Source organism: Helianthus annuus, chromosome 15 (assembly GCF_002127325.2).
Source record: "Helianthus annuus cultivar XRQ/B chromosome 15, HanXRQr2.0-SUNRISE, whole genome shotgun sequence".
Taxonomy (NCBI): domain Eukaryota; kingdom Viridiplantae; phylum Streptophyta; class Magnoliopsida; order Asterales; family Asteraceae; genus Helianthus; species Helianthus annuus.
In genome coordinates this window covers 112,746,038-112,761,785 of record NC_035447.2, presented here as the reverse complement: position 1 = coordinate 112,761,785, position 15,748 = coordinate 112,746,038, and the positions used below count along the sequence as shown (strand labels likewise).

At 32.7% G+C, this 15,748-nt stretch overlaps 1 protein-coding gene across 1 annotated transcript; it reads left to right on the top strand.

Moving 5' to 3' along the window:
- The first annotated feature begins 1,119 nt into the window (after nucleotides 1-1,119).
- On the top strand, nucleotides 1,120-7,416 carry LOC110912278 (protein S-acyltransferase 10). The gene is made up of 11 exons (XM_022156971.2): nucleotides 1,120-1,271; nucleotides 1,364-1,478; nucleotides 3,497-3,571; nucleotides 3,677-3,745; nucleotides 3,846-3,956; nucleotides 4,696-4,729; nucleotides 4,947-5,056; nucleotides 5,156-5,242; nucleotides 5,384-5,467; nucleotides 6,860-6,925; nucleotides 7,096-7,416. The coding sequence occupies exons 1-11, from the start codon at nucleotides 1,178-1,180 to the stop codon at nucleotides 7,268-7,270; spliced, it is 1,020 nt and encodes a 339-aa protein (XP_022012663.1). The 5' UTR covers nucleotides 1,120-1,177; the 3' UTR covers nucleotides 7,271-7,416.
- Nucleotides 7,417-15,748: the final 8,332 nt, after the last annotated feature.

Genomic DNA, 15,748 nt, shown 5'->3' with positions numbered 1-15,748 from the left:
CAAGATGTTTATATATTTTTTTTACATATCCCATCTATGCAGTTAATTTATAACATCATGCATATATATATATATATATATATATATATATATATATATATATATATATATATATATTTATATTCATATTCATATCTAGAGTCCATATAATTTTTTTTTATAAATACTTTGTCCCACATCGGTGTGGGGACAAAGTGAGTGGTTGTTTATAAGGTAAAGCATTTATTACTCCATTGTAGCTTTATGACATGTTTTACCACAAGTCCTATCCGCGCGCAGGGGGGGTGCAAAAAATGATTTTCTCAGCTGGCATTTGCTTGAACTCGTGCGTGCCCGCACGTCCTGCGGACACGAATGCAGCTCCGAAAAACCAGGCACGCGTGCGGCAGTTTTTGCACCATTTCATTAAGCTTTTTTTTTCCTGCTCTTGGTTTTAAGCATCATGTACAAGTCAAAACAGCCAAGGTACAATATGTTTATGCAGCCAAACGCTTAAGGTACATGAGGCGCGCTTTTTTGGCCAAAAGCCCACAAAAAATCATCAAAATATGCGCTTTTTTGGCGCTTCCTGGGATCACACAAGGCGAGCAGCATAAAAGCGCCAGACCCTACGCCTTATTGCGCCTTGGGCGCGCTTTTTAAAACCAAGTCCACGTGCCGCCTCCCCAACTGTTGATCAGATCTACGATCCGTGTGCATGGATGAGGAGTTAACTATTAACAGAAAAAGAAATAACTGCTAACGGAAAGTAATTTCCGTCATTACCTCCGTCACCTTTTTTGGCGCCAAAACCTTGGTTATAAATATGGGAATTCAGGTATAATCTCACAAGCTACTTTCACTCTTACTACTTCATCTTTTCCTTTGAGATCACTGTACTTATTCTCACGCCGGAGGGTGGTTACGGAGAGAACCCCCATTCTCCTCGTAACGAGTCTAACGGCTTTCTGTTTTGCAGTGTTCTCCGGTGAAGTAGCCCTCAACGAGCAATCGACGAGAAAATTAACTTTTTATGCAAGAACTAAACCCAAATAGAAACGACGTTATTTTATATTTGTTAAAAAAAAAAAAAAGAATCCTGTTAAAAAAAATTATTTCATATCCATTTATTAGTTTAGAAAGACTGTTACCACTCAACGAAGACCGTTTAGGGTTTCAGTTTCAGTTGCTTTACCAAATGGAGAAAACGGGTTGTTGCGACCCGTCTCCTAACCCATCGGATCTCTTCACCGGACGATGCTTCAACGCCATCCCCTGCCTCTCCGATTCCGGTAATATTATTTCACCGTTGAGTTCTATATCTTCTCATACGTTTGTGGTATATTATATTGTGTCTATTTCAACTTGATTTTTGTGGTTGCAGTTAAAAGATCTACGTGGTGTTTGAGACTAGGTTTGGTGACCCTGCATATGATCCTCCTTGGTTTTATGTTTGTGTTTGTTGAAGAGTTTAGACAGAACTCCAAAGAACACCCTTGGTAAACACACAAACATTTGGTATTTGTTGTTATAAGCTTAAAAACTTCTGTTTGTTCAAAATGTTTGTGGCTCTAGACTTGCTAGAAAGAAAAAAAAAAGATAAGGTGTCGGTTATTAGGAGGTTGAAGGGAAGGAGGTGATCAGTCTTTATGTTTGATACTTAATAACCCAATATATTGTATCGTCATAATATCTAGCATATTAAATTTCAAGCTTTCACTTAATAACCCAATATATCGTATCATCTTAATATTTCGCGTCTTGATATCGTGTGGAAATTACTTTTTTTTGTCCCAAAGAGTTGTATTTTAATATAGTACAGATAAAATAAGTGTAGAAAGTATAAAATTCTTGATTTTTTAACATAAAAGAGCTGGATTGAGCATTTGACAAGCCGAGAACCTTTCAGCTCGTTAAGATAAACTAGCTGAGCGGAGCCCGAACCCACTTGGCCCGGCTTGGCTTGTTTACATTCCTACTAATTATAAACAAGGAATATTCATAAGTTAATTGCCCGGATGGTCCCTGTGATTTCACGTTTAGTCCTCACCTTTTGAAAATAGCATGTATGCTCCCTATGGTTTGTTATTTTGTTACTCGGATAGTCCCCTAAGTAGATGTCAGTTAGTTTGGAAATAGCAGGTATGCTCCCTATGGTTTGTCATTTTGTTACTCGGATAAAAAAAAATAGGGGACTATCCGAGTAAAAGAATGACAAACCATAGGGACTAAGGAGCATACCTACTATTTCCAAAAGGTGGGGACCAAACGTGAAAAAAAGTGTGAAACCACAGGGACCATCCGGGCAATTAACTCAATATTCATATATACCCTTACAAACTTGAAAATTTTCATATATACCAAACCAAAACTAAAAATATCATATATGCCTGTACAAATTTGTTAAAATATCAAATATACCCAATTTATTAAAAACAATCTAATAAATGATCATTTTACCTTTTTTTTTTTAACTTCAAGTTTCCATATATGCTCACGTTTTAACTTCTTATGTTTATATAACACATTTTTAGCTTAAATATATTTTTACCCATTTTATTTTATTTTTATTTATTTATTTATACCCATCATCAATAGTATACTCCATATATTATATTTAAGCTAATTAAATTAAGCTAGAAATGAGTAAATATAATATTTGAAGTGAAAGGTAATAGGTAATATATGAGATTTCAAAGTTATAGAAAAATAAGGGTAATATTGTCATTTATTAATTGTTTATAATGAATTGGGTATAGATGATCATGATATTTCAACAACTTTGGAAGGGTATATTTGATATTTGCATGGGTATATATATGATATATTGCAAGTTTGTAGGGGTATATATGAAATTTCCCCTAAACAAGGATTAATTTACCCTATTAACAAATAGGGTAAAGTTCTTGTACAAATAATCTTAACGTACTAAACATACAAATTGAAGGAAAACTCAAAAAGGCAAGGTGGCATTTTTGTAATTATCAATAACTATCAAAGTTACTCTACAAATATACCTAAAAAAACCTAACCACTCCCCCACCCCCAAAAAAACATAAACCCCCCACCTAAAAAACCTAACCCCCCCCCCCCCCCCCCCCCAGCTAAAATGCTAAAAACTAAACCCCCCAAAAAACCTAAAAAAATCTAAAAAAATAAAAAAAAAACACACAAATTATTTTATTTTATTTTTTTAACATTTTTTATTAAAAAATCGCTACTTTTAGTTTTTTTTTTTTTTTTGCTAACGAAATGTAGCGATTTTTTAATAAAAAATGTTAAAAAAAAATTTGTGTTTTTTTTAGGTATTTTTGGTTGTAACTTTGATAGTTGGTGGTAATTACAAAAATGCCACCTTGTCTTTTTGGGTTTTCCTTCAATTTGTATGTTTAGTATGTTAAGATTATTTGTATTTGATCTTTTGCCTTAACAAATAACATGTTTCTCCATTCTGTACACTTGTCTTACCATTATATGTGTAATCACCTTTTTAAACTACTAACCACGAATGCTGCAGGTACACACTGATCTATATGTTGTTGGTTGTTGCTACTTTAGTTCAGTATTACTTTACCTCTGGATCTTCTCCAGGGTATGTGATGATCTGTTTGTATTTTGTCTTTAAACACATATGAAACATAATCTATAGTTTGAGAAGCGATTTAGCGTTTTGTATAACCGTTTTATAGCTTCTTAGGTACGTGATTGATGCGATGAGTGATTTTGCTGAGACAGAAGCCTCGTTGAGGACATCAGAATTCTCAAAGTATGATATTAGAATGAATGTAATTATCCCATGTTTGTTTGTTCTATGAAAAATAGTGACAATATCTAACGGAGGTATATTTTTTGTATATTGATGGCAGTGCAGTTGTGACAGTAGACGGAAACCAGTCGGGGCAAAATCTTTTAGGGAATAACCTAACGAATTGGACAAATCTCGTGATGGACATGTACCCACCTGGAACATCTGTTAGGTAGTTATTTGATTTATGTCGTCATGCATTTCCGGTTCGGCATTTAATTTAATTTAATTTAAACACTATAAATTAACAACTTATTTGTGCATATAGGTCTTGTACCTAATGCTTTGGGAGTTTTCCAAAAATTATTTGATTTTTTTTACTTTTAGTCTAAAAGTATTTGATAAATAACTTTTAACTCAAAACTATTTAAATGTTTTACTTTTAACCCAAAACTTTTCATCTTTTTCAATTTAACCTCACAACCTTTTACTTTCAATTTTGATCCCCTATACTTTTCATCATTTGCAAATTTTTCGTTTTAACACGGCGTGCGCGTGTGGTTCAACGTTTTTACGTTTCGTTCTAAGTTTTGCGTGTTAACACGACGCAATGTGCGTGTCTGATTCAATGTTTTATATATCCTTTATTTTTTTCCCGTTTGACAGTTTCGTCATAATGTGCGGGTCCTAGATCGACTTAGTTATTATTTTCTATGTTTTACGTTTCGGTCTAATTTCTTCGCATTAACACGTTGTAAATTCAGTGTTGGTGGTCACTCGTGGTGGTGTGACATTAATGCTATTTGACACGGTTTTACGCCCCCGCCGCAATGTAGGGGTGCTTAATACTAGTTTTCATAAATTTTAATATATAAGTACTACTGTTGCAATGTAGCATCTGAAATTCATATAGCACAATGATGCCTTTATTGTCTTGATTTGATACATACCACAATGTTTGTTTGTTTCAGGGATTACACGTGCCCGTACTGTAATGTTGTGCAGGTACGTCACTTCTTTGTATCTTTATTTCGTACAGTTTACTTGATTTTGTTGTTGACCGTTAGATTATACATTAGCATGTTAATTTAAAATTTTAAATAGTCCGGGCCCTAGGGTTTCGCTTAGGTTGTTTTCCCTCTTCTATACATCGCCTTGTACATTCATATGTATATATAATAACATATGAACTCCATAAGACCCTAACGAAACTTTAATGCAGCCTCCAAGGGCAAAGCATTGCCATGATTGTAAAAAATGTGTTCTTCAGTTTGATCATCATTGTGTTTGGCTAGGAACATGCATCGGTCAAGGCAACCACTGTCGATTTTGGTTTGTAATTTATACTTATTATTGACCACTTCTCGTTCTTTGTGTATATCTTTTGTTTATGGATTTTACTTTATGTTTTTTTTATTAAATGATTGATAGGTGGTACATTCTTGAGCAAACTGCCGTATGTATATGGAGTGGCTTTTTGTATGTCGAAAACCTACCGGCTCATAGTGAAAGGGCAATGTATGTTTTCTTTTTTGACTCCTTATCACTTGAAATGAGTGAAGCATATGGTTTCTTGTTATCCGATGCTGTATATTCGTTTGTTCACTTGTTTTCAGTCGTATTTAAAGAGCGATCATGAGATTTGCTTATTTCATTTAGGTGGGTGGATGTGATCATGATCATTGTGATATCTATATTGTTAGTTGCATTGATGTTTCTTCTTCTCCTTCTGGTATTCCATAGGTATGTTTTTGTTCTTAAAATTTGCTTTATAAATATTCATCACCATGTCATTCTCTCCACATCTCTCTCCACATCCTATATAGGGGAGGATTATCTTGCGAGAACCGTGAGAACGAATGAAAAAATAATCAAAATCATTTTTTTTAATAAAAACCTCATTATAATTAAAATACAACATTAAAAAAAGAATTTACTCTTTAAATAACTTGTCTCTCCTCTCAAACTCACTCTTAATAAGTTTTTTACACATGTGTAAATGGCAAACTTACACATGTGTAAATTTTCTTTATATACGAATACATGTAAATTTAATTTCTAATATTGTATTTGAATAATAATGACAAGTGTAAAAAAATTTTGAATTTAAATTGTTTTTGAACATGTTCTTGAGGTTTTTTCATTTGTTCTCACGGTTCTCGCAATAGCCAGTGTTCTCAAAATAACTCTTCCCCTATATATATATATATATGGGGAGGGTTTAAATGAGAACGCTAAATATTTGTGAGAACCGTGAGAACAAATGAAAAAACCATGAGAACTTGGTCAAAAACAATTCAAATTCAAAATTTTTTTCTACACTTATCATTATTATTCGAATACAATGTTAGAAATTCAATTTACACGTTTAAATTTACATGAATTCATAAATAAAGAAAATTTACACATGTGTAAGTTTGCCATTTACACATGTGTAAATCTGCTATATTTACACATGTGTAAAAAATCTAAAAAGAAGGATTTTGAAATGAGAAATGAATTATTTGATGTTATAAATTCTTGTTTTGATGTTGTATCTTAATTACAATGAGGTTTGTATAAAAAAAATTGGTTTTGATTGATTTTTTCATTCGTTCTCACGGTTCTCGCAATATTTAGCGTTCTCAAGATAACCCTCCCCTATATATATATATATATATATATATATATATATATATACATATATAGGGGTTGGTTAACGTACAATTGGGCTTAACGTACGATGTGTATGCTGTGAATATATAACATGCGATTTTGTTTTTTTAATCAACATGCGATTTTGTTATTTTTTTTCAACATGCAATTTGTTATTTTTTCCAACATGCAATTTCCAAAAAATCGCATGTTGTAAGTACAAAATTCGCATGTTATATACTCACAGCATACGTTAAGCCCAATTGTACAATACACTTTTTATCTCTCTCTCTCTCTATATATATATAGAGAGAGAGAGAGAGAGAACCACATAATCACTTGTATATCACAAATAAAGCAACAAGTATGTCTTTATGCGGTTTTCTACTTAAAATTGGTTCCGTTTTGAATGAACGTCTGCATATGTATATATGTATAGGCACACATCTCTTGATCTTGCATCCACATGAATTTGCTCTTTATCTATATCTATATTTACAGCTATCTAGTTGTGACAAATCAAACCACCTATGAGATTCTGAGACGACGGAGAATACCATATATGAGGTTAGTTGATTAATCATATATTTCTTTGGCATAAGTGCATTTTAAAGTGACCATGTGATTTTGAATAATCAGAATCAAATAATGGGCAATTAATAAACGAATGTGCTACTGGTAGAACTTGTTTATCCTAACATTAAAAGCATACCCCAACACTTGAAACTAATGTGCAGAGGGATCCCGGGAAGTGTACATCCATTTAGTAAAGGAGCCCGGAGAAATTTGTACAACTTTTGCTTTGCGAGAACAAGTGTCTACGCAATGGAACCGCTACCACGTGCACTTGAGCTAGAGCAGATGTCGAAACCATATACATGTTCTGATGTAGTATCGTGTAGATGTTGCTGAAGTTCATTAATGTATGTATATACATACCTAATTCCTAATTTTCCATACAGGAGAAGGTTGTGCTGATGTTAGTGTCCAACCATATTATTGTTCTTTTGTTACATTGTTTTGACCTTTGTGTTTCATTGAAGAAAAGTTAAATCTAATTGGGCCAACAAGGCTTCAAAATAGGGTTCACAATTGGAGCCCTTTCACGCCTGCCATTACACTTACAGGAGCATCTTTGACGCCCCAGGGCGGTGTTGAGGGCGTTAAAGGCTGATGTGGCATGAAGGTGTGATATCACACGGCCCAGCCTAAAAGGGTGAGAATGATATTGAACTTAAGGAGCACTACACTTCATTAATTATAGTCACTATATTACACGTTGATTGCTAGCACAATTTCGAGTTGAAAACTTGTTCACAATGGATAGTAGTAGTGTGAAGCTCCGTTGGATTCTTGCCTTTCATTTTATTAAAAAAATATCAAGAGCATGATTCAAAGGTTGCAACTTGCAACCTCTAAACATGGCATGTTTGTTTTTCTTTTCGGGTTTTGAAAGTAATGAACTTGAATCATTAGTGAAAAATTTTAAAATTGTTGTATGTTTTCATGTTTTTTTTTTATTGCTGATTATAGTCTAAAACCTATTTACAATCCTCAATAGCGATATCAAAGCCTTTTTGAAATATATGTTTTTCATAACAAGAAGTTTTATGTATGTTCCTATTATTGAAGAAGGTGATCTCACCAAAACATATTATTTTATTATTGTATAATGGTACTGGGTCAAAATAAAGAAAAAAAAGGGATATTTAGATACCTTTAAATAATATTTCAAAATTAAATATCATATTTAAAAGTGTTGGGTTTCGTTGTTATATTACATATTCAATCAGATTTTGTAAACTAGCAAACAATCAAATATTTTGTTCTTCAACTTCTAGCTTTCGTGGGGTCTTTGATATTTAACTCCATATTGTTTTTTCTTTATTTTCTTTTTCGGGTTGTAATAACTATATCAAAATAAATGCCTACACTTTTGTTAAATGTACGATATGAATACATATTGGATACCTAAAACTTAAGTAAATAAATCTTTCTTAATGACATGGCAAAATAGATATATACACATTTATAAAAATTACAGTATGTGTAGATATTTGATATCTATATCCTAAGTAAATAAAAGGTACGATGTGCGTGGAGAGGGCATAGTTGAATGTTATTTATTGGTGTTAAAGAAGGAAAAAAAAACCATTACTGCTTATTAAAATCTAACTTAAAGGTTTAATGATCAGAATATATGAATTGAAGCTATACTGCTATATAATACAACCATTTTAAATATCGATTAGCAAGTTCTATGGTATTCATATAAATCCATTAAATAACATCAAAAAATTTAGCCTTTTATATATATAATTACATCTTTAAATGTAATAAACTTAAATAAATAACAATTTTATTATATATATATATATTTCTTTACTTCAAATGTAATAACGAGTTAATGTAATAATACCAAGTTAAATGGTGAATCATAAGCATTAGGGATTATATTTAATCTACGGCTTTTAACGGGTTCGTTACGTGTTTAAATATCTAGGTTAGTCGTTCTTGTTTGTTCTCATGGAATTCCCAATCTCACTCGTGCGAGAAATCGCAAACGCAACCAATGTGAGTATACTCGATCCCTTTTTCCCCTTTCCACTTTGGGATGCAACATGTATACCTATTCAAAACAACTTTTATGCTTAAACAAAACATACTCAATCTATGAACGTGACATGAAACTATTGTGAATATTTGCTATGCTTGTATGCTCTATGAACGATTTGGAACGTTATATGCTCATTAACTTTGCTAGCCCACCTTAACAATTATAGCGCTATAGGATTAACGCCCCGCCCGCTATTCTAATTGGGTATTGTTAAGTTAAACATTACCACCCCGCTGAACGATTGGGATTAGGCTATTTTTATGCGTTGTATTCATGGGTTTGATCATATTGTACGCCAAAAATTGCATTGCTAGTAAATTTATTCACTTAGTAACATGTTGGATATGAGTTTTTATTCTATTATGCTATGTAAACAAACTTGTATACTCGCTCTTTGCTTTTGCATTGAAACTCTATTTTAATACATGTTGCAGGTTGATTATTGAAGTATGGATGATTGATGAAACAAGTTTAGGGTGGCTAGATACACACCTAAATTTATCTATCTTTTGTTGTTATGTTATTTGTTGAAACAATGTTGTTATTTCCTTTTGAATATTGTGTAACATTTAGTTTTGAAATGAAATTTGAATCTAATTAAATATTGTCACATAGTGTTATGACGTCTCTAGCAATCTTTACACACTTCGTCTCATCCCGATGTTTCCGCCATCGGTTGGAGTGTGACAGATTGGTATCAGAGCCATAACTATAGGGAATTAGGAAAAGTAGGAATGCTTTAACCTAGACTATAGTTTTAGAGCTTTATTCTCATGTTTTGCTTGAAACTACTTGCATGCTATCTTATTTGGCTTTATTGTCCTTTTTTCATCTTTCAAACATATATGTCACTTATGTGTTAACACTTGACATGCTATACTTGTTTTATTATGTGTTAATACTTGTTCCATTGTTCGATTCTTTATGTGTATTCCGTGCATATATCTCTATGTGTGGTACTTGTTTTATTGTCCTACTCTTTATGTACCGTTCTTGATGTGCATTCTTACGTGTTTATACTTGTTTGCGTATTCCTTTAACATACTCCCCCTTTCTAAAGCATTTTAGTCGATTTTCTTAAACTCGAAAACACTCGTATTGTACAAACGAGACGAGTTTACCAAAATAGGCGTGAAACCCACAATTTGGTAAACAACTCTCATCCCGCTTGATTTCATTTTGTTGCATGAAATTACACCATTAATTTAGGAGTGAAATCCACATCTTAATGCAAATTTCAAATTTCAAATTCAATTTCTAGTGGACCCTCGTTAACGTGTCGAAATTAAATTTTGACCCAACGAGTATCAACCACACTTAGGGTACGAACTCGTCAAGCTAGGGGTGAAACCCGCACCTAGTCGACTAGTCCCACTCCTTGATTTTACATAAATCTCGCCAAGTTTCGAATTTTCGATTGAATTGGGGCATGTAGTAACCGGAAGGGTGAATACCGTTAACCGACTTGTCGGCGAGAGTATACCACCTATTAGGCCAAAACATGCTTTTCAATTTCAAAAGACCTTTCGACCACTTTGGCTAGTCAACGTTCCGTTTTGGAACCATCCAAATTTTTATCGAACTTACGCTTTATTATTTTCGATCTTTTATGATGAAATTCTCTCTTGACAATTTTGAACCATTTTGAGATTTCACTTTTGCGCATACATCATACTATTACTTTTCATACGGTTATACATCATTAGCATGCATAATTTCTCGTAATTTTATTTACATTTTTTTTTGCTACTACAAGTGGAGATTTATCAACAAAATAGGAGTGATTTCCTTACCTTGACGATTAACTTCACTTCTTTTTCTTATCTTACAACGACCTCGCCAACGGATTAGGGGTGATCCCCTTACCTAGGTGATCGTTAACGATACTTCCTTTTAATAGACTATATTATGTAAACATGATCACGTTTATATCTAAATCACTTATCATTAGTCAAATCTCTAATTATACCAAAATGCATTGATTATATAAACGAACTTCTTATCTTACAATCTATTTTCATATAGCTCACACACAAAATTCGTAATTCTTTCGTAAACACGCTTATTTCTCGACATTCAAAACTTTACGAAATGCTACTCACCAACTTAGTCGGTTTAATAAGTTCATTGCCCACAAAATTTCGTATTCCACGTAATTACTAAAACGCACTCGTCTTGCATCATATTATACAAAAGATTGTTATTTTTCAACTGATAATCAAACCAACTTTTCATACAAAATATTACAAATATTATCCGATCGTTTATCAAAACTCTTTCCAAGATCAACAAAAAAAAAAAGAGAAACATTTTATTAAGGACACTTTTCACGATCACTAAGTTCATATCCAAATTCCTTTTTCTAAGGATTAACTTTTTCACAAGAATCTTGTAAACTTCAAAATTTTCTAGTACAAAGTTATTTAAAACGATGCGAACTTGTTAACCCCTAGAATTTTCTTTTTTTCAAAACCGCACTCGATAAGCCAGTTAAATTCAAAACACGTGGGCAATGAAACTTCATAAGAACCAACAAATTTTCAACTTATGTAAACTCTTTTAAAATCGTAGTAGTATTTCCATTCTTTTACAAAGTACCTTTTTCACATAACCAATAGACGTTTTATACTCTCTTTACATTCACAAACTAGAGTCTATATTTCGTGTCAACTCAATCTATTTTAACTCCACGTTTTGCGCAAACAACTATATATGCATATCATTGTACACATTTTAGTCAATGTCTCACAACAATCTCACGCGTGTCACTCGTTCTCTTTTCCTTTCATATTCAAAACTTTAAATCTTTTGCGCATAAACTCGTGTATTTTAATTTTATATTATAAACAAAATCATTATTTCCTACATCCATACTTATACATTTTATGCCTTCACTTATGTTTACACTTACACATTTATGTTATACTCATGATTCAAAATTCATGCGTTTTACGTTTATACACACACTCACAATTATACATTTACGTTGCCCTTACATTCATGTCTATACTACATTCGTATTCATATTCATACGAGTTATGTTTTCATTTGCACTTTTACAACTTTGTTACACTTATACTCATACACATGTATTTTATTCATACTTAAACATTCATGTTTTACACTTAATTTTCACATTTACATCCATACTCATGCATCTTGTGTTTATACTCATATTTATACTCGTATTCACACTCGTACTCGTGTTTATACTCTCATTTATACGATTTATGTTATACTCGTACTCGCATTTATACTCTCATTTATACGATTTATGTTATACTCGTACTCGTGTTTATACTCTCATTTATACGATTTATGTTATACTCGTACTCGCATTTATACTCCCGTTTATACGATTTACGTTATATTCGTACTCGCATTTATACTCACGTTTATAAGATTTCTGTTATACGCGTACTTTTGTTTGTACTCTCATTTATACGAATTGCGTCTATACTCACGTCATTCGTTTGTGCTCAAATTGTGCTCACATTTATGCTCATTTTTAATACACGTTATGCTTATACTTTTACCCATACTCCTGACATGTGTTTTGTGTTTATGCTTACGTGCGTGTTCAAATTTAAACTTATACTATGCTCATGCTTTTTACTCAAAAATTTATACATTCGCACATCTACACGGGCGAAACCCGAAGGATTCGCTTACGTTGGACTTATACTATTTGGAACGTAAACATGCTTATATGCTACATTTCTATACTCACGCATTTTGTTTCCAAAATTTATGTATACCTTGAGCCATACGTAACTAGTACAAGCTATGCGGATCATGCGACAGTCAATATAATCGCGGGTGCACACGAGATTATAGTGATGGGCGTATGAGAAACCATAGAGTGTACTACTGTGTATGGTAAGACACGGGATGTAACATGACACCGAATACGAAACGGACGTAACGTGGTCAAAACATGGTGGATACGCCGTTGGTACTTCCTATATATAAGTGTTTTCACTATGTTACCAAACTTTCGTAAAACGTGCCGTGAGAAATTCAGTGTTTGGTAGACCTTTTGGACCTAATATAAACTTTACACAACTCACAAACGCATTATATCTGATTATCCACAACGAAACTCCATTCTTAGTACACTACTTTTGTCTATCCAATACTTATGCCATTCTTATACTTGCATACATTAAGAGTCAATCTTTCACTTCCATACTCCCACTATTCTCTATTATTCGATGCCTTTTATTCCATGTCTTTTATACGAACCCCATTCACGATCAAGTCTCATCTATTCTCTCTGTTGAATCTTTGGATGCCATCTTTTCAGAGGTATTCCTTTTAGATTTCGAGGACGAAATCTCCTAAAGTAGGGGAGACTGTAACATCCGTCAAAATGGATCCCTGAAATCCGACCCGTTTTTTTTAAAAATTCGAATCCTAAACTTGAGCCAACGTAGATTTTTCGCGAAATGAGTAATCGTTGAAGGATCTTTATCCTAATTTAATTAGTTATAAAAAAATGGTTATTTATCTATTGATTGTTTAATTAATTAAACTAAATAAATATTTCAATTTAAAAGATTTTAAAAGTTATTAATCAACATATTTAGTTTTGGTTAAATAACAAGTTAATCTAGTTAGTAAGTCAAGTTAGTTAGGTTGGTTAACCTTAGGGACTGTTGTGCAAATTTTGGAACTTGGGTTCCCTCAATTAACCAAACGACGCACACAGCTGGTCTAACTAGTTTTTGGTGTTAGCCTAATAAAGTTCACATTAATTATGAGTTTCTCCTTTTTGTTTGCCGCTCAGTACATATCCCATTCCTTATAACCTCCTGTTCGACACACTACCATAACCAACCTTCGTCCCTGTTATCTACTCAACATCACACACCCTCTTACACTCTCAAACTTTCTCTGTTGATAACAACATCGCCGGAAACGAGAAGTCGCCGGAGATCGGAAACCATTTCGGGTTCATGACATTTTGATTTCGAGCTAAAAGATGAGAAAACAAATCAACGGCAGTGGAGGGATGAAGAAAGGAACCTGTTGAAAGTTCGTCGGAGTTCGAAGTGCTCGTCGGAGTCCTGCCGGAGTGCCCGAAGCTCGCCCGAACAACCTCCCTTCACGCCATTCTCCGTGTCGGTATAACTCCTATCCGTCGCCCATTTATACGTTTCTTTAATTCTTGTGTTACAAATCTAAAACTATTGTGATGTTATATATTCTTAATGTTTAAATCAACTAAATATACAAACCGAAATATCACAGTTCATATGCTGTTGATTTTTTTAAGAAGATAATACACAGAGTTATGTATGTTCCTATTATTGAAGAAGGTGATCTCACCAAAACATATTATTTTATTATTGTATAATGGTACTGGGTCAAAATAAAGAAAAAAAAGAGATATTTAGATACCTTTAAATAATATTTCAAAATTAAATATCATATTTAAAAGTGTTGGGTTTCGTTGTCATATTACATATTCAATCAGATTTTGTAAACTAGCAAACAATCAAATATTTTGTTCTTCAACTTCTAGCTTTCGTGGGGTCTTTGATATTTAACTCCATATTGTTTTTTCTTTATTTTCTTTTTCGGGTTGTAATAACTATATCAAAATAAATGCCTACACTTTTGTTAAATGTACGATATGAATACATATTGGATACCTAAAACTTAAGTAAATAAATCTTTCTTAATGACATGGCAAAATAGATATATACACATTTATAAAAATTACAGTATGTGTAGATATTTGATATCTATATCCTAAGTAAATAAAAGGTACGATGTGCGTGGAGAGGGCATAGTTGAATGTTATTTATTGGTGTTAAAGAAGGAAAAAAAACCATTACTGCTTATTAAAATCTAACTTAAAGGTTTAATGATCAGAATATATGAATTGAAGCTATACTGCTATATAATACAACCATTTTAAATATCGATTAGCAAGTTCTATGGTATTCATATAAATCCATTAAATAACATCAAAAAATTTAGCCTTTTATATATATAATTACATCTTTAAATGTAATAAACTTAAATAAATAACAATTTTATTATATATATATATTTCTTTACTTCAAATGTAATAACGAGTTAATGTAATAATACCAAGTTAAATGGTGAATCATAAGCATTAGGGATTATATTTAATCTACGGCTTTTAACGGGTTCGTTACGTGTTTAAATATCTAGGTTAGTCGTTCTTGTTTGTTCTCATGGAATTCCCAATCTCACTCGTGCGAGAAATCGCAAACGCAACCAATGTGAGTATACTCGATCCCTTTTTCCCCTTTACACTTTGGGATGCAACATGTATACCTATTCAAAACAACTTTTATGCTTAAACAAAACATACTCAATCTATGAACGTGACATGAAACTATTGTGAATATTTGCTATGCTTGTATGCTCTATGAACGATTTGGAACGTTATATGCTCATTAACTTTGCTAGCCCACCTTAACAATTATAGCGCTATAGGATTAACGCCCCGCCCGCTATTCTAATTGGGTATTGTTAAGTTAAACATTACCACCCCGCTGAACGATTGGGATTAGGCTATTTTTATGCGTTGTATTCATGGGTTTGATCATATTGTACGCCAAAAATTGCATTGCTAGTAAATTTATTCACTTAGTAACATGTTGGATATGAGTTTTTATTCTATTATGCTATGTAAACAAACTTGTATACTCGCTCTTTGCTTTTGCATTGAAACTCTATTTTAATACATGTTGCAGGTTGATTATTGAAGTATGGATGATTGATGAAACAAGTTT

Excerpts from the sequence above, each read along its gene's own strand:
- LOC110912278 (XM_022156971.2), top strand. The coding sequence starts at position 1,178 with ATGGAGAAAACGGGTTGTTGCGACCCGTCTCCTAACCCATCGGATCTC. Across the intron at positions 5,243-5,383 it reads GCTCATAGTGAAAGGGCAAT|GTGGGTGGATGTGATCATGA; the intron begins GTATGTTTTCTT and ends TATTTCATTTAG. Across the intron at positions 6,926-7,095 it reads CGGAGAATACCATATATGAG|AGGGATCCCGGGAAGTGTAC; the intron begins GTTAGTTGATTA and ends ACTAATGTGCAG.